We start from the raw sequence: 21,485 nt of genomic DNA, 5'->3' as shown, positions 1-21,485 counted from the left end.
GGCATATCACGCTTTCAACCTCAAATCTTACCTCAGCAGGTTCTCATCGCTCCCATCTCCATTCTCGTACCAAAATCAACTCTACTCTCCCCTTCAAAGCTCATCGAAATGGACGCTCCTTCCCTCTCGTCCTCCTCCCGCTCGGCGTCCCTCAGAAGGAAGATTCGCACCTCCCGACTGTCCTCGATGCACTGGTATCTCTATCTCTCTCACCTTCGGGCACTCTCCGACTCCCCGTCGAGCTTCACCATCTCATCCTTCGATTCTGCGACTCTCGAACGCTCGCAAGGGCTTCCCGCGTCTCCCTCGCCTTCCTCGAGCTCTCAGCTTTTTTCCTCTACCGAGACATCCCTCTTTGGCTTTGTACGACGAGGAAGCAGATCAGGGAGCTGGTGATTGTGGTTGGAAGGAGGGAGAGGAAAATGGAAAGGAAAGGGACGAGGTCGTCGCAACGACTGAATGGGCCAACCAAGTCCCTGTTTATGACCTCTCTTGTTAGTCGTTATACCCTCTGGGAAGAAAGTCTGGGAGCGCCTTTCGGCAGAGAAGGAAGGGACGAGTATCTGGAGTTTTTATTCTCGTTTGAAAGCGCGCGAGTCGATTTATCGTCGCTGTTTAATCTGTCTTGCTGAGTCTGAGATCTGCAGAGGGGCTGTACACGAACTCGATGCATACAGAATACTACAAGCAAATACACTCTCTTCGACCATCCCCTTCGTGCTCACTCGTCCCTTCGCCTTCTCAGCTTCTCTCCTTGACGCGCCCAACTCTCCCTTCTTCCCTCAACACCGCCTCTCTTTCTGCTTCGCCTCCCTCTCCCAAGCCAAAGGGATCGGCAACCTTCTCCTCCATCTTCTGCCATCGACGGATGTTGGCGAAGGGTGGAGAGTCCGACGAAGAGGAGGGTTGATGCGCCGCGTCGACGGCGAGGAGAGTTGGGAGAACGAGATAGGAGTCGAGGGAGAGATCGGAAGCAGCAGTGGACTGATTGGAGGTGGAGGAGGTAGGTTGGGATCCATTCGGGGGGTGGGAAGCCTTCAAGTCGAACGTTGGAAGGGAGGCGAGAGGATCGACGTGTTGGTTGTTTTGGAGGAACGGAGGCGGCGGCGAGGGAAGGGGGTTTTGGTCGATTGGGAGTGTATGGGTTGATGTAGAAGGGTAAGGGGGCTCAACGGCTGGGTTTCTGGAGAGTGATGGTGCCACGGAAGGAGTAGTAGGACGCGAAGGAGGTCGATCGAGGTTTGACGACGCGACGGTTGCGAGGGGAGCGGGAGGAGATGGTTCGACTGCGGCGAAATCCGACGTTGGAGAGGGAGGTAAAAGGAGAATAACAAGCTCTGGGATAGTGAGGTTGGGAGGGGTGGAGGTAGTAGGGTACTGAGAGAGGGAAAGGAAGGAAAACCAAGTCAGACGTGCTCGAGAATGAAGCAGACAGGACAGAGAAGAGACTCACTCTTGTTCGGCCACTGAGAAACCTGCAGTGAACTCTTTTGATTTCGAGTAATCGATGGTAGTTACTGAGTTCCTCCGAGATGAGGATCCTGAGGACCGCCTCGACGACCTCCTGATCCCACAAACTGAGTCTGGTGAGCAAAGCCATCTTCTGATCGTTATCGTACATTCCGAGCTCCTCTATTGCGAGCTCAAGCTCAAGCAGAACCTATAATGGAGAAAGATTGAAAGCTTTGGGTTAGAAAACCTCGACCGTGCAGGAGAAAGACGATTGGAACCCACCTGCTTCTCAGTACACTTGGAGCCGATTAAATCGGCGAGCCTTTTTAAATCGGCGAGCCGATTACCAGCAGTCTGAGGTAGAATCGGCAATCGGCTGATTAATCGGCTGCCGAATAGTGCCGATTTGCGGATTAATCGGCGATTCTGCCGACTAGTGGGCGAAAGTCGGCGACGACGACGCGCTGAGACGGTAAGACGCGACGCTCTTCAAGCTCTGCAAACAAAGAAGGGTGGAACAAGAATGCATGACAATAGGAAGAGAAGGAATTATAGCTTGAAGAAAGAAGGAAAGAAGAGTGAATAGCACCGACGGGTCGAGCAAAACACTAGAAATCGAAAACTAAGCGGTTCCATCGTAAACGAGATCAATCACCAAGGATGCCCTCCCCTTCCTGAGAACAGAGGTGAGAAGCCCATCAGGAACAAGCCCAGCGTTGGACCATCGGCCGAGGGTACAGGCAGCGGCGGCGGTCGAGTTGTTGAGGCGATGGCGGCGCTTAGACATGAGGTGGGAGGAGACGGAGAAGGCCTGTTCGACGTCGACTCCCGTAGCTATCGAAAATCAACCGCAACAAGGTCAGTCAGTGCGCGAGAGAGAAGATAAGTGGATGAGAAGGAGGAGACTCACCTGGAACAGAAGAGAAATCCAACGCCATAGCGGTGATTCCGTCTCGATTCCTCCATCGCGTCGCTCGGTTCCCCAGTATCCGACAGGACAGAGCTCATCCAAAAACTCAACAAGTTCCGTAGCTCCTGAAGAAGAGGAAAGCACAGTATCAGTAGTGAGCGAGAAGCAAGAGGGAGAAGGTCAAAAGAGACACTTGTGACTCACGGTCCATCCAGAGCCAGAACGCGTCTTGCGGCTTCGGGTCATTAGAACGAGCGGCTGCTCGAGCTCTTTCCAGTCTCTAAAAGTGAGAGAGAGAAAGAGAACGCGTAGCGATGAGACTCGAGATGCTTGGGGCAAGGGTAGAAGAGAGAGACGTACGGAACCAGATCCCAAAATGGAGCTCATCGAGTCGCCAGACGAGGTCGGAGCCAAGGGAGCGCCTCCGCCATCCTTCTTGTAGTGCTTGATCCAGAAATCTCGAGCGATCTCTTGGATGAATTCCTCCGTGTAATCTGAATGGAGATGTAGAGGAAGGAAGAAAGGTCAGCTCGATCTCGGACGAAGGAGCATCGACGCGTCTCGGGTCTCCTTCTTCCCTTCTCGAATCGGAACTAACTAAACACAATGAAGATTGCACTCACCCATAGCCTTGAAGTACTGTTGATCAAGAGAGGGATGAAGGACTGAAAGAAGACGAAAGAGACGGTCAGCGGCGAAAAGGGGCGAGAAAAGAGAGAAGGAAAAAGGGACGAACGAATGGCGACCCGATAGACGTCGCTCTCATGGAACTTCTTCTGGTATTTCTCGATCAGGGTCAAGACGCGTCGGCAAGCGTCCTTCTCGAAGTCCTGAGCGTCTCCACGAACGAGGAGGCTCGACGCGTCTCAAAAGAGTGCTTCTTCGGGGATTTGAACACGTTTTGGAGTTTTCTTTCAGTCTTTTCTCAGGAGAGATTCCAGCACGAAAAGGGGCTTGTAAATTACATACATCCAGCCCGGAAAAGTTGTAGAGGATGACTCGAATGGCAGAGGAGAGGAGCGCCGATTCGCCGATTGTTCGGCGCGTCGCGACGTCCCAATCGGCACTCCGCAACTAATCGGCTCGCCGATTTTCGCAGGTTTTGCCGAGTCGAAACGCCGATTAAAGCCCGATTAATCGGCAAAATAATCGGCAGCGCCGATTCGCCGATTTAATCGGCTCCAAGTGTACTTCTCAGTAAACGCATCCCACCCGATCTTCTTCTTCGACAGCACCTCCAGCTCATCACGAGCGTCCACCACCTGCACCTCCACCCAACCCAGATACGCCATCACGAAACCACTTCCATCTCCCGACGCTAACCTCGCCAACACCTCGAGAACCGACGACGCGACGCTCGGATTGCTTTCGCTCAGCTTCGCGAGCGACCGCTCCACCCTCGATCTGGAATTTCTCCCTAGTGAATGCTTGATCTGTCGAAGAGAGTCTAGGGTTGTGTTGAGGTACGACTTGAACGGTTTGACGAGTGGAGGAAGAATGCGGGTGGGGAGAGGATCGGCAGAGTAAAGCTCAAGCTCGAGGGAGTCGACTTTCGATGCGAAAGGGATGGGGATGGGAGACGACCGAGGAGGGGGGTAGGGTTCGACGATTGAGATGGAGAGGGAGGGAAGGGTATCGATGGTCGAAGTGGTAGTGGCGGTTGGCTGAGGAGGAGGCAGTGGCGACGAGCTCGACGAGCCGAGGGAGGGACGGCACGGACGAGTCTGTTGCGAGGGTTTACGGAGGTCAGCAAGATGTTCTCGACGACGATGAAGGATGTGCGAAAAAGCGACTGACCTTGCGAGACGAAAGGTAGAACCAGAACTGGGGTATCCAAGAAGAGGGCGGAACGGCGACGACGGCGACGTGCTCCCTCTCCTCTGCCGTGGCTGCTCCCAACGACGAGCTCGCTCTGCCTCTGCCCTTGAACCTGCTCGACCCATCCTCGCATCCATAGTTGATGTTGGAAGGGCGTGAAAGAGCGAAATCCATCCCGAGTCGTGGTGGGAGGCGGGAAGGGAAGGGAGGGAGGTCGGTTCGCGCGGTCGGCTGTTGTTTGCGGACGAACGTCGAGTTGAGGAGCGTTGAGACGTTGATCTTAGAAGTGGAAGGGACCAGAGAGCAGCCCTACAGTAGAGACACAGTCGAGTAACTGCTGGAAGGAAGTTGAGGGTGGAGGAGACTTGCTTTCAAGGAGAGAAGGAGGAGGAGGGAGAAGAAGGTTGGTTGAGAACCTTCCGATCGCAACTGCACGCGAAGCTACCGAACTTAAGAAGGCGGGAACCCGACCTCCTGTCGGCAAGGGAAGGTCCTCGAGGAGAAATGTTTCAGACGGGAGTAGATTTGAAGCTCAGGGCGACTGCAGAGCGAAGCAACAACAAGAAGAAGGGAGCTGAGGAGGGTGGGAGGGTCGACGGCGGTCCGTTGAGGTGAGTAGTTCGTCCTCTTTGTGCTCTACTCTTTCGGTCGCTGATCTGCAATCCCTGTTTCTTTTTTTGCTCCAGATCCCTTTCGCCTCGCCGCTCCTCTCCTCTTCAAGCCTCGACTCTCCCCTCCGACCACTCGTGTCGGACTTTTGCTCCCCTCGCCTCCCACCTTTTAGTTCACGCGACGATACTATGCCTCTTCCACCTGACTTATCACTATCTTCTTGAGCGGGGGTGAAGAAAAAGGTCTCCTCCCTCTCATTGAGACAGACTGACGCGACGACGCGTCGAGCCAAACCCTTTCCTTCGACGATCTCTCAAAACGAATAGAGTGAACAGTGTGTGCAAGTAACTCGTAAAATATGTCGTGAAGTCGTAACTCTAGATCCGCCTCTTTCCCTCATCTAAACAAGACTCTCCATCTCCAACATCGCCCTCCTTCTGACAGGATTCGATTCGAAGGGCGAGTAGACGGGAAGATCCTCCTCGTTCTTGAAAGTACAAAGTGGGAGGTAGAGGTAGGGATGAGGAGGTGGACGGGTCAACTGGTAGCTGGGCGCGGAATCGACGATGGAGTAGGTGGGAGGACGAAGGACGTTGGTTGTTGGGTTTCGAGAGGAGCGACGGGAGCGTTGGAGGGGGAAGACTTGGGAGGGAGGGAGCTGAAGTACGGTTCGAATTTCTACGATTCTGAAAGAGAGGAAAAGATGAGAAATGGTCAGATATAGACGAGAGGACTGCTTTGGAGTGTAAAGGAGATCAACGAACTGTTTGGTGAAGTCGAGAAGCTTTGAAGAAGAGGAAGGAAGGGGAAGAAGGTCAGCTCGGGCTTTGCGTTCAAGTCCGCTCGTTTTGAGAAGTTTCTCAGTAGAAAGCAGAAAAGTTGCTCACTCGACGTTGAACCAGGGCCTGAGAGAAGGAAACGAGCAAAGTCGAGAAAAGGGTGAGTCAGCGTGTGCGAGAGAGAGAGTGAAAAAAAGAAGCCCGTCCGAGAACTCGGAGAGAGGGAGGGAGGGAGGAGGAATCAAGCTCACCCTTTCCAGCGCTGTAAGTTTCTCGTCCACGCGCTGGGTGGGCATTCCTCTCTTGATTTTGGTTTCTAGATAGCCCTGGATGACTCTTTTAGTGAAGTTGGGCTCTTCGAGGCTTCGTTCTGATGAGAAAGAAAGAAAAGAAGAGAAGAGAGGAGGAATAAGTCAGCTTTCAGCCCGCGTCGTCCTAAAGGAGGATCGAAGAAAACTGACGGGAGTCTAGAGCGTCCAGAACGAGATGCATCTGGGTGAGATGATACCAGCTGAAGAAGGACATCTTCTTTTGAAGGGGTTGGGGAAGGTGAAGAGTGGTGAGGAGACGATGAGTAGGACGAAGGTCGAAAGTCGATTGATGCAGTTTGCAGGGAAAGAGGTTCGAAGGACTTCCGAAGGCTTTTGAACGATCTTGCCGGCCTTCCGTTTGTTCGGATTTCCAGATGAAAACGTGGCCGCTAGCCTTTTTCTCCAGGACAGGACTCGGAAGGCATCGCCCTTTTTCACCCGCCCGTCATCGCGGATCGAGGTTTGTTTTGGTTTTCCTTCATTCTTCTCTTTCTGGGACCCTCATCTCGCTCGTGTGAGATGCAAAGCACACTATACAGAGTCGATACAGTAATTACTTCTCAGAAGCTCGAGAAAGAAGCTGTCGTGCTCTAGAGAGTAGGAAGGATTGAGCTCTCCCTTTCCCTCGGTCTTCGTTTTTTCTTCGTCCTCTTTGATGACCGCTTCTTCTCTCTCCTCCGCTACTCTGTACGACCGGATTTAAAGCGCAACTCCAGGGAGCTGTTATGGTACCAAGGGCTCTGCTGCTCAGTTCCGAGACGCTTAGAGGGAAGAGGAGAGAGCTGAGGCGGAGAGATAAAGTTCCAAGACGCGTCGCGTCTCGAGATGAGCGAAGCTACGTTTTTTCCTCCCTCCTGGGTCAGCCACTGAGTCGATATGCAGCCGAGAGCTCGTAAGTCTCGATCCAACCTGATTTCGAGTTCGATCTTGCATGCGGATGCCACAGGAGGAAGCCAGGTCATCACATCGTTGAGGGGAGAGGAGTGAGGGAGGGATTCGAGGGTGTCGCTGTGACTAGGAGATCACCAAGCTGCTTTGAAGCATCGGTACTTGTGAAACTTCCAGTGAGCTCGTTGGTGACCTGTGGGAGGATCGAAGAGACGAAGAGAGGCAAGTCAGCTCAGGAATCGACAAAGAGGGAGAACGATGGCGAGCGACGCGACGAGGTAGGTTCGGGAGGAGGTACGTACGCTCAGAGCAGTAGGCAGCGTTTCGACACTGGATGGGAAGCAGTCAGATCGAAGAGAGATCAGCGGAACTCACGTTCGAGCAGATCAAAAATGAAGCGGCCACGGCGTCCTCCATCCCATCGCACTCTCCAAGCTCAACTGCCTCATCGCATTTACAACCATGCCACCTCACAACCTCGAGCCTTGCAACTCCTCCAGCCCAACCGAACTGGGTCCTCGCCAGAAATGGCCTCAAGGTCAAGCGATCCCCAAGGCCTCTTCCCTTCGGGGATCTTGAGAAGCAGCTTCGAACGTGAGAGGATTCCGTCTATCAAGAATTCTGATCCCTTCTCATCCTCTTCATCTCCCCAGCCGGAAGCTATCTTGCGATGAAAGGATCGGACGACGTAAAAAAAGGCGAGAGGGGAAGGGAGGAGGAGGGAAGGCGGAGAGGTCCATCGAGGCTCAAGATCTTCCCAGGCCCGCCGCCGCTGTACTTTTGGAGCTTTCGATGGATATGAAGGGGGTCAGTCAGCTCTTGATCTACCCGAAACGCGGCTGTGAATGATATACATGCACTCACAAAGAGAAGGGCAGGGTGGTGGCCGGCAGAAGAAGAAGGAGAAGTGGAGATGCGATGTTTGGCTTCGTTCGAAAGCCCTTTGGGATGGACGAGGCCTAGATGAGGGGCGAGGATGAGGGAGAGCACTCGAAGGTTGGTCTCGGGCGTAGAAGAGGACACATGTCTCGTTTCGGTTGGTCGTGGATTGGGGAAAGAAAGGGAAGGGAAGGAGAGGTGAGCTCGACTCGAAAATTGCGTCCGAGCCTCGACGACTCGAACTCGCTCCCTTCCCTCCTCTTTGATCTCCAACCATCAACACAGACGAGTTCAAGGAGTCACCATTTCTCGAATAGCTCCCTCAGTAGCTCTCTATTACGCTCGAAGGATGTCTGCCCCCCTCAATCGCGTCGTTCCTGCCGGTCTCCTCCCTTACACGGAGCAGAGCACGACCATCCTCCTTCCCGACGACAACACCGCCTTCCTCAACCCTATCCAGCAGTTCAACCGAGATCTATCAGTAGCAGTCATCAGCACCTGGGGGAAGGTCTGGCAGGAGGAATCTCAGAGAGACTACGAGCTCAAGCAGCAGAGGAGGCTCGCAGAGAAGGAGAAGAAGGCGAGCGGGCCGAGGGCGAGCAAGAAGGGAAGAACTGGTGAGTGATTGCGAGTTCCAAGTCGACGAGGAACAGAATTGTCAGCTCGATGGAATAGCAGCTTGATGGACGGACAGCGGGAGGAGAGGAAAAGCTGGACTTCCCCTTCCTCGCCGAGTTGAGCTTCGACGCTCCTTCAAACGAGAGCTCACCACCTATGTTTCCTTCCCTTCTCACATAACAGAACCTGAAGCTGGACCCTCTACCTCCACGGCTCCTCAGGCTCCTGAAAAGGTTGTTACTCCTAGACCTGTGAGTCCTTCGGCCTAGCCCTCTGAAATCCTCGAGCTCGAGCTCACTTTTCCCTTCGCTCCTTCCTTCCTCTCCTCCCCTTCAGTTCGTCCCTCGAGAGTTCGTCATCCTCGAAGCTCTCTCTGCCACTGGTCTTCGAGCCATTCGATACGCTAAGGAGATCCCCGGTATCAAGTGAGTTCCAAACTCTCTCTTTTGCTCTCTCCTCGACGAGGAAGACCGAGCTCACCTCGTCTTCTCCCTTTCTCTTTCCCTAGATACGTGATCGCCAACGACCTCTCACCCACAGCAGCTGAGGCCATGCGCCGAAATGTCGAGTTCAACGATGTCGGACCTTCGTCGGAAAAGCCTAAACCCGTGGAGGGAGCCAAAGTCGTCGAGGGAGAGACTTGGGAGGGACGAGTTCGAGTTCGAGAGGGAGACGCTTGGTGAGTCCTCAGTTTCCTCCACCATCGAGGGTAGCGGCTCTTCTTAGTTTGGGAGGAGTGTGGTCGCATCTTCTTGGGTCAGAAGGAAGGACTTTCTGCTGGGAGAGGCCGAGATGCTGATCAGCTCTCGACACGTTTTCCTCCTTCCTCTCCCAGCACTCTCATGTACAACCACCGAGCTAGCCGAGTGGACTGTGTCGATCTGGATCCTTATGGAACCGCCGCTCCTTTCATGGACGCTGCTATTCAAGCTACTGCCGACGGAGGTGAGTTCGAGTCTTCTCGTCGCGTGCTCCCTCTTCCTCACTAACTCGCTGTTTTCGATTGATTAGGTCTTCTCGCCATCACTTGTACCGACATGGCTGTTTCTGCTGGCCACAACTACCCCGAGAAGTGGTAAGTGGCTGTTCGTTCGAGTCTCTACGAAGAGACGACACCTGTTCTGACTTCTGACCCCCTCCCTCCGTCCGTCCGTTCAGCTTCGCCAACTACGCTGGAGTCTCAGGTCGAGCCGTGTACTCGCACGAGATCGTGAGTCACCCTCTCTGAACTCCAATCTCAACACTAAAGGACAGAAGTCTCCCAAACTGACGAGCTCTGCCCGTCTCTTTTTCTCAGGCTCTTCGACTTCTCCTCGCCAGTGCATCTGGAATCGCTGCCCGATACGGTCGATACATCGTCCCCGTCCTTTCCCTCTCCATCGACTTCTACATGCGAGTCTTCTTCAGGATCTACTCCTCCCCCCTCCAGGTCAAGCAGGCTTTCAGGTTCGTCCTTTCCGTTCGTTTCCTTTCGGCGCTCTTGCTTCCGTTTGCTGATCTATCTTCGCCGTTCGTCTTCGTCATCTTAGCAAAACTGGAACCGTCTACATCTGCAACGGCTGTGAATCCCATCACACCCAGAACTTCGGTCGAGTCGGAGAGAGCTCGCAGAAGAACGGGAAGGGAGTCAACTACACGTACAAGAATTCGAGCGGACCTCCCGTCGGACAGAAGTGCGAGCAGTGCAACTCGAACCACCACGTGAGCTCTCGGGTCCCTCTCAAACTCCCAGCGTTTCGAGGTGGCGAGACGCTGACCATCCTCTCTTCCCTCCTCGCGTCTCCTGACAGCTCGTCGGACCCCTCTGGACTGGACCTCTCCACGACCCGGAGTTCTGCGAGAAGGTGCTGAAGCATGTCAGCGAGAACGAGTCTAAATTCGGTACCGTTCCGAGGATCAAGGGAATGGTGACGATGGCGAAGGAGGTGAGTTCGACGCGTTTCTTCTTCGACGACTCGACGCGTGAACTGACGTGACGTCGTTCTTCTTTCCTCTGCAGGAACTCGTAGCACCTTTCTACTTCGATCCTAGTCAGATCTCGGGTATCTTCAGATGTGGCTGCCCTCCTATGAACGAGATTGCGTGAGTCGATGCCTCCCTTGAATCTTCTTCGCAGTCGAGACCCTTCCTGACCCTCCTCTGCCCTTCGTTTCCCTCTCGACAGTTCGGCAATCCTGCACGGAGGATACGACGTCTCTCGATCTCACGCTGCATCCGGATCTCTCAAGACCGACGTGAGTCTCCTTCTTATCGTCCTTTCCTCGACTTTCCGAAAACTGAACCTCTCTCTTCCTTCCTCGCAGGCTCCCCTCTCCTTCGTCTACGACATCTTCCGAACCTACATTCGAGACAAGGCTCCCGTCAAGCTCGAGAACGTCTCCAAGGCTTCTCCCTCGTACTCTCTCATCACCAAGGAGATCACGTTCGTCCCTCTTTCCTCCCTCCGTCCGTCGCGTCCGAATTCTCGACTGACGACTCCTCCCTCTTTTTGTTTCCTCAGCCACGAGATCAACCTCACTCTGCATCCCGACCTCGACAAGCACATCTCGAAAGCCAAGCTCGTTCGATACCAGATCAACCCGGCCGTCAACTGGGGTCCTGCTGGGAAGGCGAAGACCAAGAAGGACGAGGGAGATGAGGATGGGGTGAAGCTGCCGAAGAAGGTGAGTTTCGTCACGATCAGCTTTCTTTTGCGTCCTCCCGAGATGTCAGTTGAAGTCGGATGATTCAGTGCTGACTTCGTTTTCCCCTCGTTGTATTGGTTGGACCAGAGGAAGGAGAGGGAAGAGGATGTGCTTCGAGCGACCCTTCAGGCCTCCGCTGCTGCTGCTGCTGCGACGGCGGCGCAGGAGGCCGACGAGGAGGCTGCTATGAACGCTTAATTTGTGATTCTGCTATTGTATGTTCTAGAGATGCTTAGCGAGAGGAAAAGAAGAGGAGAAGAAGAAAGAGGTCGCGACGACGAGTGCACGCTTTTTCCTCCCCAATTCTGGGAAATTCGTGAAGACTTCCAGCACGAAGGAATCACCAAGACATCAATTACTAGCCTTTAGTCCTCTCGCGACTGAAAAATCTGGCTGAACCTCGATCCTTGCTTACTGATGACCGGTCACCTTTCTCCTCGAGGCCGAGCCTTCCTCTCTTTTTTGACCTGTTCGCCCTCCAACCACATCCTCCGAACCCTCAGTTCTTTCTCTGGACATGTCTCCCCCTCCAAGCTTGGAGACCCTGCCCTCAGAGGTTCGTTCATCACTCTTCTTGGCCTGATTCCTTCGCTCTGAAGCCAGCCGTCGACGAGGGCTGACCTCCACTCTCCTTCCTCCCTTTCCCTTCCCCAGCTCATCCTTCATACGCTCTCCTTCCTCCCCCTCGACGCCATCGCCAGCTTCTCCCAAACCTCCGTCTTCTTCTCTCAGCTCGTATATGGAAACGGGAACGACGGAAGTCTTTGGAGGACGCTCTACTTATCCTCTTTCGATGATCCCTCCATCTCGGCTTGGGATCTTCGACCTCCTCCTTCGAAGGACGGTTCAGCTCGTTCAAAGAGGCTGGCGTTGGAGAAGGAAGATCGGAGATATCAGTGGAGGGAAGGAGCTCGTCAGAGTGTTACAGCTTTGAGGGAATGGAAAGCTGGGAGGATGGATCTGGTTCGGGCAGAGGTTCGTTAATCGTTCTCGAATCTCGGCGACCTTGCTCGTCCTTCCCTTTCTGACTTTCTTCTCCTTCTCCTGCTTTACCTTCAGGCCGACCAAGTAGATCTCAACTACCGAGCTCTCCTCAACCTCCTCCTCACCGCTCCTCCAGCTGGAACGCCTTCGCTCAACCTCCCCAAACTCGTCTCAGCCCTCCCTTCCTCCCTCCCAACCCTTCACATGCTCCCCGATCAAACCCAACCCGTCTACCATCAACTCATGGCCCACCTCCTTCCCCTCCCTCTCCCAAAATCACCTCGAGCGTACGACAATCTCCTCAACGAAGCTCGAGAGATCGTCTACTCCATCGCCGCCGCTCGAGGCTCGCTCGAGACGCCCGAGGGGAAGATCGACTTCAAGGTCGTTCATGCTTTGAACGTCGTTCAGCATTGGAATATGACCAGAGGGATGGAAGGCCAGGTTTGGGATCCCGAGGAGACATGTCATGCTCCCTGGCCTTGGAGGGCAGAGCATGCGAGACCGGCTCCGAGGAGGGAGGAGATTTGGACGAGTGAGAAGAGTGGGGACTGGGATTGGGCTGGGATTGGGGGTGGAGAGTGGGTGGGTTGCTATTCCTTCGTGGACTTCAGTGACTACATCACTTTGTGAGTCTTCTTTTTCGCTTCGACGCGGTTTCTCTCGAGTCACGAACGAGCCTTGAGCGCGTCGAGGAACCGACCGTCCATTCGACGTGCTGACCTACCTTTCGCCTGGTTTCTTCCTCTCAGTAACTACCCTGAACTCACTCGACAACGAGGAAAACCTTCCCTAGTCGGAGTCGAAGAGGCGGTACGTTTTCCTCCTCTCTTTCTGTTCCTTCTTTTCTGCCACTCGACCCTCGCTGATCACCTTCCCTTCTACTTTTCCCTCTTCCCAAAGGTTGGCGACCTCATGCACCTCAAGCTCGTCCCTACCTGCGCTCGGCCATCAGCAACCTCGTCTACCCTCCCCCGTATCCACTTCAGCGGAACGAGCAATTCTCCCGTCCAATCAGAGGTGCGAGGAAACGTCCGTTTGACGAACGACAACCCTCCTCAAGTTCGAGTCACCTACGTCATCAGCTACGGAGGCTCCGAGAAGTGGAAGCTCGAGGGGATGCAGATGGGAGGGATAGGAGGAAAAAGAGGGGTCGTAGGGATCTGGAGCGAGGCGCATCCGGGACCTCATTCGCGTGAGTCTTTTCGTCCTCCTCGTTCTTTTGGTTCTTGAATCGAATCTGACGAGCTTCCTTCTCTTCGGTTCCACAGCAAGTGGTCCCTTCTACTTCTGGAAGAAGAACGTTGTGTCGGAGGAAGGGCAGGAGGAGTGAGCTAATCTAGATCAGCCTCGACGCGTCGAGCAAGGGGTGTTGGGCGGGATCTCTCTTTTTTTCAATCTCGTTTGCTCTGCTCTATTATCTCACGCTTTTAACATTTCGCTTACTCTCATCGCCTCCCTGGATCCCAGAAAGCTTCCCTCTCACCGCGAACAAGGTGACCGCGGAGACGACGAGAGGAGAGGACGGAGGAGAGGTTCGAGGAGAGGAATGGGCGTCCAGGAGGGTGTGGAGGAGAACCTGGTAGGTTTGAAGGGAGAGGAGGTGGAGGAGGGTTTGAGGGACGAGGAGGGTACGAAGGACGAGGGCACAGGTACTGAGCGAGGGTTGACGTCGATGACGCCGACGCGTTCTCGTTCTCGTTCTCGTTCTCGTTCTCTTCGATGATCTTTCTTGAAACGACTCGCCTGAGCTTGTTGGGCGAGCCATCTACCTAGGAGGGAAGAGAGAAGGTTTGAAAGCAACTGTGGATGATTATACAAAGCTTCAAACCCGATGAGCCCGACCGAGCCAAAGTCGACCTCGTCTCGTCTCGTCTCTCGTCTGACCCCTCAAAACCAAAAAAGTCTAGTACAACTCGAACCTCTCCCCACCTTCTTCTCCACTCGTGTATCCACCCTTCTAAGGTTCCGGCACGTAAGGCTCGATCAACATCTGCGCAACCCCCAAACGAACGAAAAACAACGTCGGATTCAGCACGACGGCCTTCTCTTCTTCGATGAGAAAACGATGAAAGGGAAGAAAGACAGGAAGACGCACCTTACTAAACTCCTTGATCTTCTCCGCTCCTCTAACCTCCTCCGTCTTGAGCGGGAGCTTGACGATGTGGAAGTCGGCGCCGTAGAGGTCGTAGGCTTCGAGGAGGTACTTCTGCTGCATTGCCTGACGGACGGAGCAGTGCTCGCAGTTAGATCCTGAACGATTCAGGCAAAGGGAAGGAGGAGGAGTCAGTAAGTGAGAGATTTGGAAGGGGAGGAGGAGACGCGTCGAGTCGAACGCCGAAAGCTCGGAACTGAATCGTTGGGAAGAGAACGGAGAAAGGACTCACCCTCCTTAGGGTAAAGCAACTGATTGATTACGATGTTGTGGGTATCGATCTCGTAGTTGGTCAACTCCTGAATCAGACGTTCCGTCTCGTACAGCGAAAGGAACTCGGAGATGGCGACGCAGACGAAAGTGGTTTTGTCCTGAAGTGAACCCAGGACGAGGACAAGCGAAAGCGAGGAAAAGGTCAGCGATCGAGGGGAAGGAAGGAGAAAGGGACGGATTGAAACGAAGAGGAGAGAGAGAGCAGGGGAGGGAAGGGGAAAGAATTGGAACGTACGGGATCCGTAAACTGAGTGTTCACCTCCTGAATGACCGCTCGCATCGAATCCAGCTTGGCGAACATGTCCTCCTGAGGTGCTCCTCCTCCTCCCATCATGCTGGTCATCTGCGACAAGGAAAGAAAGGGAACGCGTCGTTCGAGGTCAGCGAGCTGAGTTCGAAGTCTCTCGACCCCCCCCCCCCAAAGACGAGGAAGGGAAAGCAGGGACACGATCAGACTCACCTGCTGAAGCATAGGACCGAACCTTCCTCCGAGAGCTGAAAGTTTCCCCAGAGCCTTGTCGAGCACGGAAGGGAACGAGAGGAATCGAAGGGTGTGACCAGTGGGAGCGGTGTCGAAGACGATGACCTCGAACTCCATGGATTTGACGTGCCTGAAAACAAAAAAAAGAGATGAAGAGGTCAGTCGGGTTGAGCTTCTCGTACAGAAGAGCTCGATTCGGACGTTGAAGGAGAAGGGAGGGACGAGTGAGCTGTGAGCTCAAAGAAAGGATGGGACGGTACGAACTTCATAACCTCTGCGAAACCCATGGCCTCATCCACACCAGGGATAGCGAAAGCGAGATCCTGCATCATAGACTGCATAGCTCCTCCTCCGGCGTCGGCTGAAGAACGAACACGACCGACCAAACGAAGGAAAGGTCAGCTCGAGCGCAAACCAGACGAGATTGACGAGAACGAACAGTTATCGATCATCTCCTGGATGGATCCTGTAGGGTCGATCTCCATAGCAAAAAGATTCGAGTAGCCGTTGACTTTGGTAGCGTCCTAGATTGAGCGAGGCGAAGGTCAGACGGAGAGACGACGAGGAGGAGAGGAGGGGAAGGGAAGGAGAGGGTGAGCTGACCTTGTTGAACTTCTGTCCAAAGGCGTCTGATAGGTTGTGGGCTGGGTCGGTGGACTATAAGGCATCGTAAAGAAAGCAAGCTTGAGCTCGGGATAGAATATGAGGAGCTGAGGGGAGGGTAAGAGAGACGAACGATGAGGAGGACGGATTCTCGACACGCGGCGAGTTGGGTTGCTAGTGAACAGGACGTGGTGGTTTTACCTAGAAAACGAAACAGGGCATTAGCTTGAGCTATCGAGTGTGCATATATGGCGTGTGAGAACTGACCGACACCTCCCTTTCCACCTGAACAGCAACGAAACGAGGGAAAGAAGGAGGGACGAGGTCAGCTTCGTTGGCCGTCTCGTTCGAGCTCATCTTTGCCGTCCCTCCTTCGCCTCCGAGCTCGAAAACGTACCACAGAAGATCCACTACATCAAGAAAGATGGGAAAGGACGAAAGAGAGTCAGCTTTGAAATCAAGGACGAGCACAAAGACGAGGCGATGGGGAGGGGAGGGAATGTGCGCGAGCTCACCTTGAGAGATCGTTGATCGAGGATGTTCTGAAGCGTGGGAGGGAGCATATCCTCCTCGGCTTCCATCAGTTGCGTAGAGATTGTAGGCTCGGCCATCGTGTCTTGGGAAACTGGAAGGTGGAGGGAGGAAGGAAGAGGGGAGAAGGGGAGATGATGGGTGTTTGAGAGGAGGGAAGAGAGAAGGAACGAGAAGCGAGGAGAACCGTTCGAGCTTGCAGAGGCAGGGCTTCACCGTTGCTTCCGAGCTATATTTTCCGAGAGCTCTCAGTCTGAAGGTGCTTCTGAGTCTGAGAAGCTCGATTCAGCAAGCTGCAGCAGTTGAAGAAAGGGAGAAGGAAAAGGAGGAAGGACGGCAGTGAGCTCCCGAAGTCGGCGTCGTCTCGTCCAACTGGCGGCCCTTTGTAGAGTCCCTGAAAGCAGATTTTCGGATCGACTTATCAGAGATGGTAGATGTTGGCATGCTAAACGTCTGGGGGAGACTTTCCTGAAGTAACGACTTCGACGGGAGGAACAGGAGGGGGAAGAATTGTCGAAGGATGCTCAACGATCGTCGTTCCTTTCTTCCCTCTAGAACTCGTCTTCTAGAACTCATATCGAAATTCCTCTCAAACTCAAGTATCAGGAGAGATCAAGAAAGCAAGTTCATTCGATTTGCTGGACCTGGCAGCATTCTATCCATGGCAACGAGCTGAAACTCTTCCGACCGCCCTTCGGCGAAGCTTCTCCTCCTCCTGCTCTCCCTCTTCCTCCCACGTCGAACCCCGACCGCAGATCGAAACAGGGACCTCGATGACGGTATACTCTACACGTCAGAGACCGTCTCCGGTGTCTAGGGCGTGCAGGGGAGCTGCTTCAGAGGAAGGAAGGGAGGGAGGAGAAGGGAGGGAGAGCTGAGCTCGAAACCGCCTCTTCCACACCGCCCTCAGCCCTCGCCGAGGCCGCGACACCTCAAGAAAAAAAAATCACAAACCCTCCTTTGGATTCCTGATGAGCCGAGATGGGAGACGGAACGAGATGAATTTCCGGATGTGAATGGTTGACGCCCTTGACGACGCTTGGGTTTTTTTTGCCTCCGCTTTGAATCTCGAAGGCCCTTTTGAAGTCGACGAGCGAGTTCCCTTCGCTTTTCACCTTCCCTTTTCTTCACCTTTACGACCCATCCACCTTTCTCCCCCTCCTACCTCTCACCTACGCGCCCGTATGGATCCCCAGTACCCTCCCATTCCCCCCGCAGTCGCACCTTCCGTGGTTGAGGAGCAAAGGACGGTTGAAGTCAGGGAGGAAGGAGGGATGCCATCGCCAGCGGCTCCCTTCGCTCCTCCTCCTCCCACGGTCGAGCTCGCGTCCTTCTCCTCCTCCTCCCTCCCTCCCTCCTCCTCCCTTCAACCTGAACAACTTCCATCCTCCCATCCAGAAGCCTTGTCGGTTTCTCAGATGATGGCTTCGCCCGTTCAACCTGTCGTTCACTCCCCTTCGCCACCACAACAAGTCGTCCAAGCTCACGAGGAGATCCACTCGCACGAGCCTGAACCGATGGACATGTCGGACGCTCCTTCAACTTCCCTCCAACCTCCTCAGCAACAACCTCCTCAACCATCCTTCTCGCCTTCCCCAATCCCTCAACCACCTTCCCCAGCTCCTCAGGTCGTCGAGGCGGCTGCTCCCATCGCTCAATACGAGGCTCCTCCCCTTCCGGCGATCGTCCATCAACAACCTCCTCCTCTTCCCTCCTCCTCCTTCGAAGCTCCTCCTCCTCCTCCCCAAGCTCAGGAATACTCGCCAGCACCAGTCGTTCAACAACAAGCTCCTCCTCCTCCTCCTGCCCAAGCACCAGCATCCGAGCCTTCAGCCTACCTCCCTCCTCCTCCCGTCCAACCCGAGAGAGAGCCTCAAGTTCCCATCCAGGAGTCCTCGATGAACGGATACGAGCACCAGCAACAGCAACAGCAACACTCGATCCCTACTCCTCCTCCTACCATCCACGAGCAGGAGCAGCAACAGGCTCCTTCGACTTCGTTCTCCGTCGTCGCAGCCGCTCCTCCTCAGGTCGAACCCTCAGCTCCAGCTCCTCCTCCTCCCAGCAACTACTACCAACCTCCTCCTCCTCAGGTCCAGGCTCAGGCTCCTCCTCCTCCTCCTCAGCAACAACAACAGCAGCAGCAGTACGCTCCTCAGCAGCAGCAGCAGCAGAACGGATACCCTCTCCCTCCTCCTCCCGCCGACCTTCCTCCCTCCCACCCTCTCGCTCCTCCTCCCGCTCCCTTCCCAGCAGCCTTCCCTACCCCAGCGGAGACGACCTTCGATCCCGTCGCTCCTGCTCCAGCCGCCTACCCTCCTGCGAGCACCTCGGGATCGTTGAAAAGGGAGTACTCGGAGGAGGTGGGAGAAGCGCATCAGCAGCACCTCCTCCAGCAGCAGCAGCAGAACTACGGAGGAGCCTACCAGGCTCCTGTCGCTAAGAGAGCTAAGGTCGAAGGTGTGAGTACTACTTCTCTTCTTCTTGTAGTTTAGCGTGCTCAGGTTTGCGATAGAGGGAAGATGAGGACGTTTCGAGATGGCTTTTGGTGTCGAACGAGGGATGTAAACACGCGTTGAGAGACGAAGAGGAGGGCAGGACGAGCTTTGGGGAAGACTGTTTCAGTCGTTTTTGTCTGGGAGAACTTGGAGAGGGAGCCCGACGTGGGTTTTCCTTTCCCTTGCACTAGGTTTCTTCTCAACGACGAGAGGTCTCTCCCGACTCGCCCATCCAACCACCCACCTCCTTCCTCCCTTCTTTCGCTTCGATCTGTTTTTCGTTACTTCCTACCAAACTTCTCGAATCGTTCTCGTTGCTCTCCCCAAAACCTCGAGGCTGACTCTCGTTTTCTCTCTTCTCTCTCCTCTTTCGTTCCACCCTTCGTTTCCTCCCACCCTCTTCGTTTACTTTCGTTTTTGCATCGTCTCCTCTTCACCCTTCCTCCCGCCTTCACCCTTCACACCCTCTCTTTTCTTCTGCCTCCCAACAGCCTCCCTCCGCTCCCCTCTCCGCCGCTCAGCAAAAGTTCTTCCTCTCGACGGTTCGTTCGCTCAAGAAGATGCGTGAAGCCTTCGCCTTCCTCGCTCCCGTCGACCCCATCGCCCTCGGAATCCCTCACTACTTCCAGATCGTCCAGCACCCGATGGACCTCACCACCGTCGAGTACAAGCTCGCCGCTTCAGGACCCAAGCCCAAGGGACGAGCCGACAAGGGGAAGTACGCCGACAAGAACGAGGTCGCTCGTGACTTCGAACGAGTCTGGAACAACTCGGTCAAGTTCAACGGACCCGACCATCTCGTCTCGCTCGCTGGATTGAAGTTGGAGGAAGCTTTCGATAAAGCGATGAGGGGATGTCCTCCTGACGAAGTCGTGAGTTGCCTCCTCCTTCCCTCTTCGACGACTTCACGTCCTCGACTCGTCACTAACCTCTTCCCTCTCTTCTCTTCCCTCTCCAGTTCCGACCTCCTCCCCCTCCTCCCGTCCAGCAAGCCTACCAAGCCTACCCACCCAACCCTTACGGTCAAGCTCAACCTCAGGCTCCCGCTCCTCCCGCCAACCCTACCGCTCGACGAGCCTCGGTCTCGAACGGAGCTCCTGCTCCTCGACGAAACTCGGAAGTCGACGGTCGACCCAAGCGAGAGATCCACGCTCCCGTCTCGAAGGATCTCGGATGGACCGAAGGAGGATCGAACGGAGGATCGGGAGGAGGAGGATCCACGAGAAGGAAGAGCGGAGGTGGAGGAGGAGGGAAGAAGAAACAAGGGGACGAGCAGATGAGGTACTTGAAGAAGGAGTTGACGGATTTGGTGACCAAGAAGCAGTATTACGAGTTGGCTTTCCCGTTCATGTACCCTGTCGGTGAGTTTTCGTCTCTCGTCTCTTTTCGTTCATTCGTTCGTTCTCGATGAGCTGACCCTCTCCTTCCCTCCCTTCGTTCGAAACTCAAAACAGATCCCATCGCTCTCAACATCCCCGACTACCCCAAGATCGTCAAGCGACCTATGGACCTCTCCACCATTCGACAGAACCTCGCGGACAACTACTACGACGACCCTCAGGAGGTTCACTCGGATGTCAAGCTCATGTTCAAGAACTGCTACCTCTTCAACCCTCCTGGAACGCCCGTCGCCGCCGCTGGAAAGGCCCTGCAGAACATCTGGGACGAGAAGTGGAGAGCGATGCCCGTCAAGGAGGAGCCCGTCTACGAGAGTGAGAGCGAGGAGGAGCAGGTCAACAGTGATGATGAGAGTGAGTCGCGTCTTCCCTTTTCTTTCTCCCTCGAGGTCTCGAGAGACTCGACCTGACTTCTTGTCCTTCCTTTCTTTCGTTCGTCCCCTCAGCTATGGACTTGATCGGACAACAGATGGCCGCTCTCGCCAAGAAGCTCGACGACCTCCGATCCAAGAAGTCCGGTTCCAAGAAACACAAGTCCTCCTCCTCTTCCTCCCACAAAAAATCCTCGTCCTCCTCCCACCACGCCACCAACAACGGAGAGCCTCGACCCAAAGGATCCAACACCCACCCCAAGACCGCCAAACACCCCAAACCTCTCCCTCCCGCCAACCCTCCTTCGAACAACAACAACTCGTCGTCGTCCTACCTCCCTCCTCCCCCTCCTCCTCCTCCCAAGGCCAAGAAGACGTCCACGGGTGGTGGTGGAGGATTTGGAGGAGGAGGTGGAAGCGGGATGCCGAAGAAGGCGAAGAAGCCCAAGAAGGCGGACGAGGACTTCTCGGACGACGAGGGGAGGTCGGCGAACGTGACGATGGCGCAGAAGCAGGAGTTGGCGGACAAGATCCAGGTTGCCGATGGGGAGATCTTGAATCAGGCTATCTTGATCATTCAGCAGAGTATGCCGCTTGGAGATGTGAGTGTCCCCGTTTCTCTCGCTTCGTTTCTCTTCGCGTCGAACGAGAACCTCGAACTGACCTTCCCTCTTCTCTCCTTTTCGTTCGTTCGTTGCCAGTCCTCCGAGGAAATCGAACTCGACATCGAATCCCTCCCCGCTGCTACGGTTCTGAAGCTCTACAACCTCGTCGTCCGAGGACCCAAGAAGCCTCGATCTCGAAAGGGAGGAGGAGGAGGGAACAAGGGTGGGACCGGAGGGTTGAACAGGAAGAGCATGGACGAGGGAGTCGAGGCTGAGAGGATCAGGAAGTTGGAGGCTCAGGCGGCAGCGTTCGAGGCCGGACCTGCTTGTGAGTTTCACACGTTTGAGAGAGAGGGAGAGAGAGGAGGGAAGAACGATCGCTGACTTCGTTTCTCGTTCCTTCGGTCTCGTCCAGCCTCCCACCAACAACAACAACAACCTCAGCAACAGCAGCAGCAGCAGCAACAACAGCAGCAGCAGCAGCAGGCGGCAGCGAGGTCTGACTCGGAGGGATCTGAGTCGGGGTCGGATTCTGCGTCGGATTCCGACTAAACCCCATCTCTTCCTTCTCTCTCTTGCTTGCTTCAGTTTCGTGTTCGTTCGTGCTCTACTCTATGATACCCCTAGCTTTTTTTA

The 21,485-nt window shown here is 54.8% G+C and overlaps 11 protein-coding genes across 11 annotated transcripts; 5 read left to right on the top strand and 6 right to left on the bottom strand.

The window, feature by feature from the left end:
- Window positions 1-602: 602 nt before the first annotated feature.
- On the bottom strand, window positions 603-1,621 carry BDY24DRAFT_414582 (uncharacterized protein; the record flags this gene model as incomplete). Its single annotated transcript, XM_076643333.1, has 3 exons — window positions 603-641; window positions 841-1,377; window positions 1,454-1,621. 3 exons carry the CDS (start codon window positions 1,619-1,621, stop codon window positions 603-605), a joined length of 744 nt encoding a protein of 247 aa, XP_076497542.1.
- Window positions 1,622-3,481: 1,860 nt separating this feature from the next.
- Window positions 3,482-4,641, bottom strand: BDY24DRAFT_386753 (uncharacterized protein). Its single transcript, XM_076640146.1, has one exon. It carries the CDS (start codon window positions 4,315-4,317, stop codon window positions 3,496-3,498), a length of 822 nt encoding a protein of 273 aa, XP_076497541.1. The 5' UTR covers window positions 4,318-4,641; the 3' UTR covers window positions 3,482-3,495.
- Window positions 4,642-5,192: 551 nt separating this feature from the next.
- On the bottom strand, window positions 5,193-6,096 carry BDY24DRAFT_414580 (uncharacterized protein; the record flags this gene model as incomplete). The annotated part of the gene is made up of 5 exons (XM_076643332.1): window positions 5,193-5,478; window positions 5,557-5,576; window positions 5,680-5,697; window positions 5,823-5,941; window positions 6,033-6,096. 5 exons carry the CDS (start codon window positions 6,094-6,096, stop codon window positions 5,193-5,195), a joined length of 507 nt encoding a protein of 168 aa, XP_076497540.1.
- A 938-nt stretch (window positions 6,097-7,034) lies between these two features.
- BDY24DRAFT_37423 (uncharacterized protein) lies at window positions 7,035-8,286 on the bottom strand. Its single transcript, XM_076638391.1, has 2 exons — window positions 7,635-8,286; window positions 7,035-7,556 (listed from the first exon to the last, which is right to left on the bottom strand). The coding sequence occupies exons 1-2, from the start codon at window positions 7,924-7,926 to the stop codon at window positions 7,225-7,227; spliced, it is 624 nt and encodes a 207-aa protein (XP_076497539.1). The 5' UTR covers window positions 7,927-8,286; the 3' UTR covers window positions 7,035-7,224.
- Window positions 7,999-10,993, top strand: TRM1 (tRNA (guanine26-N2)-dimethyltransferase; the record flags this gene model as incomplete). Its single annotated transcript, XM_076637369.1, has 13 exons — window positions 7,999-8,270; window positions 8,537-8,692; window positions 8,776-8,946; window positions 9,103-9,212; window positions 9,279-9,342; window positions 9,426-9,477; window positions 9,565-9,713; window positions 9,797-9,968; window positions 10,058-10,205; window positions 10,277-10,349; window positions 10,432-10,501; window positions 10,571-10,689; window positions 10,768-10,993. 13 exons carry the CDS (start codon window positions 7,999-8,001, stop codon window positions 10,991-10,993), a joined length of 1,782 nt encoding a protein of 593 aa, XP_076497538.1.
- A 475-nt stretch (window positions 10,994-11,468) lies between these two features.
- Window positions 11,469-13,268, top strand: BDY24DRAFT_414577 (uncharacterized protein; the record flags this gene model as incomplete). Its single annotated transcript, XM_076643331.1, has 6 exons — window positions 11,469-11,507; window positions 11,606-11,926; window positions 12,011-12,564; window positions 12,688-12,748; window positions 12,839-13,130; window positions 13,207-13,268. 6 exons carry the CDS (start codon window positions 11,469-11,471, stop codon window positions 13,266-13,268), a joined length of 1,329 nt encoding a protein of 442 aa, XP_076497537.1.
- A 459-nt stretch (window positions 13,269-13,727) lies between these two features.
- Window positions 13,728-16,117, bottom strand: GET3 (guanine nucleotide exchange factor GET3). The gene is made up of 12 exons (XM_076640145.1): window positions 15,963-16,117; window positions 15,845-15,857; window positions 15,715-15,732; window positions 15,581-15,648; window positions 15,448-15,501; window positions 15,284-15,368; window positions 15,109-15,205; window positions 14,824-14,974; window positions 14,599-14,706; window positions 14,323-14,461; window positions 14,034-14,188; window positions 13,728-13,928 (listed from the first exon to the last, which is right to left on the bottom strand). Exons 1-12 carry the CDS (start codon window positions 16,056-16,058, stop codon window positions 13,896-13,898), a joined length of 1,017 nt encoding a protein of 338 aa, XP_076497536.1. The 5' UTR covers window positions 16,059-16,117; the 3' UTR covers window positions 13,728-13,895.
- A 915-nt stretch (window positions 16,118-17,032) lies between these two features.
- Window positions 17,033-18,194, bottom strand: BDY24DRAFT_386729 (uncharacterized protein). The gene has a single exon (XM_076640144.1). It carries the CDS (start codon window positions 17,797-17,799, stop codon window positions 17,236-17,238), a length of 564 nt encoding a protein of 187 aa, XP_076497535.1. The 5' UTR covers window positions 17,800-18,194; the 3' UTR covers window positions 17,033-17,235.
- Window positions 18,195-19,042: 848 nt separating this feature from the next.
- BDY24DRAFT_325588 (Bromodomain-containing protein) lies at window positions 19,043-19,354 on the top strand (the record flags this gene model as incomplete). The annotated part of the gene is made up of 1 exon (XM_076637060.1): window positions 19,043-19,354. A coding segment is annotated over one exon (312 nt), but the record flags the coding sequence as incomplete, so codon positions are not given.
- Window positions 19,355-19,929: 575 nt separating this feature from the next.
- BDY24DRAFT_334163 (Bromodomain-containing protein) lies at window positions 19,930-20,130 on the top strand (the record flags this gene model as incomplete). Its single annotated transcript, XM_076637158.1, has 1 exon — window positions 19,930-20,130. A coding segment is annotated over one exon (201 nt), but the record flags the coding sequence as incomplete, so codon positions are not given.
- Window positions 20,131-20,500: 370 nt separating this feature from the next.
- On the top strand, window positions 20,501-21,383 carry BDY24DRAFT_386720 (BET domain-containing protein). The gene has a single exon (XM_076640143.1). The coding sequence runs from the start codon at window positions 20,667-20,669 to the stop codon at window positions 21,231-21,233; it is 567 nt and encodes a 188-aa protein (XP_076497532.1). The 5' UTR covers window positions 20,501-20,666; the 3' UTR covers window positions 21,234-21,383.
- The last annotated feature ends 102 nt before the right edge of the window (window positions 21,384-21,485 follow it).

The sequence above is a fragment of the Mrakia frigida genome (assembly GCF_051309035.1).
Source record: "Mrakia frigida strain ATCC 22029 unplaced genomic scaffold BDY24scaffold_12, whole genome shotgun sequence".
In the NCBI taxonomy this organism is placed as follows: Eukaryota; Fungi; Basidiomycota; class Tremellomycetes; order Cystofilobasidiales; family Mrakiaceae; genus Mrakia; species Mrakia frigida.
This window is presented reverse-complemented; position numbering and strand designations above follow the sequence as displayed.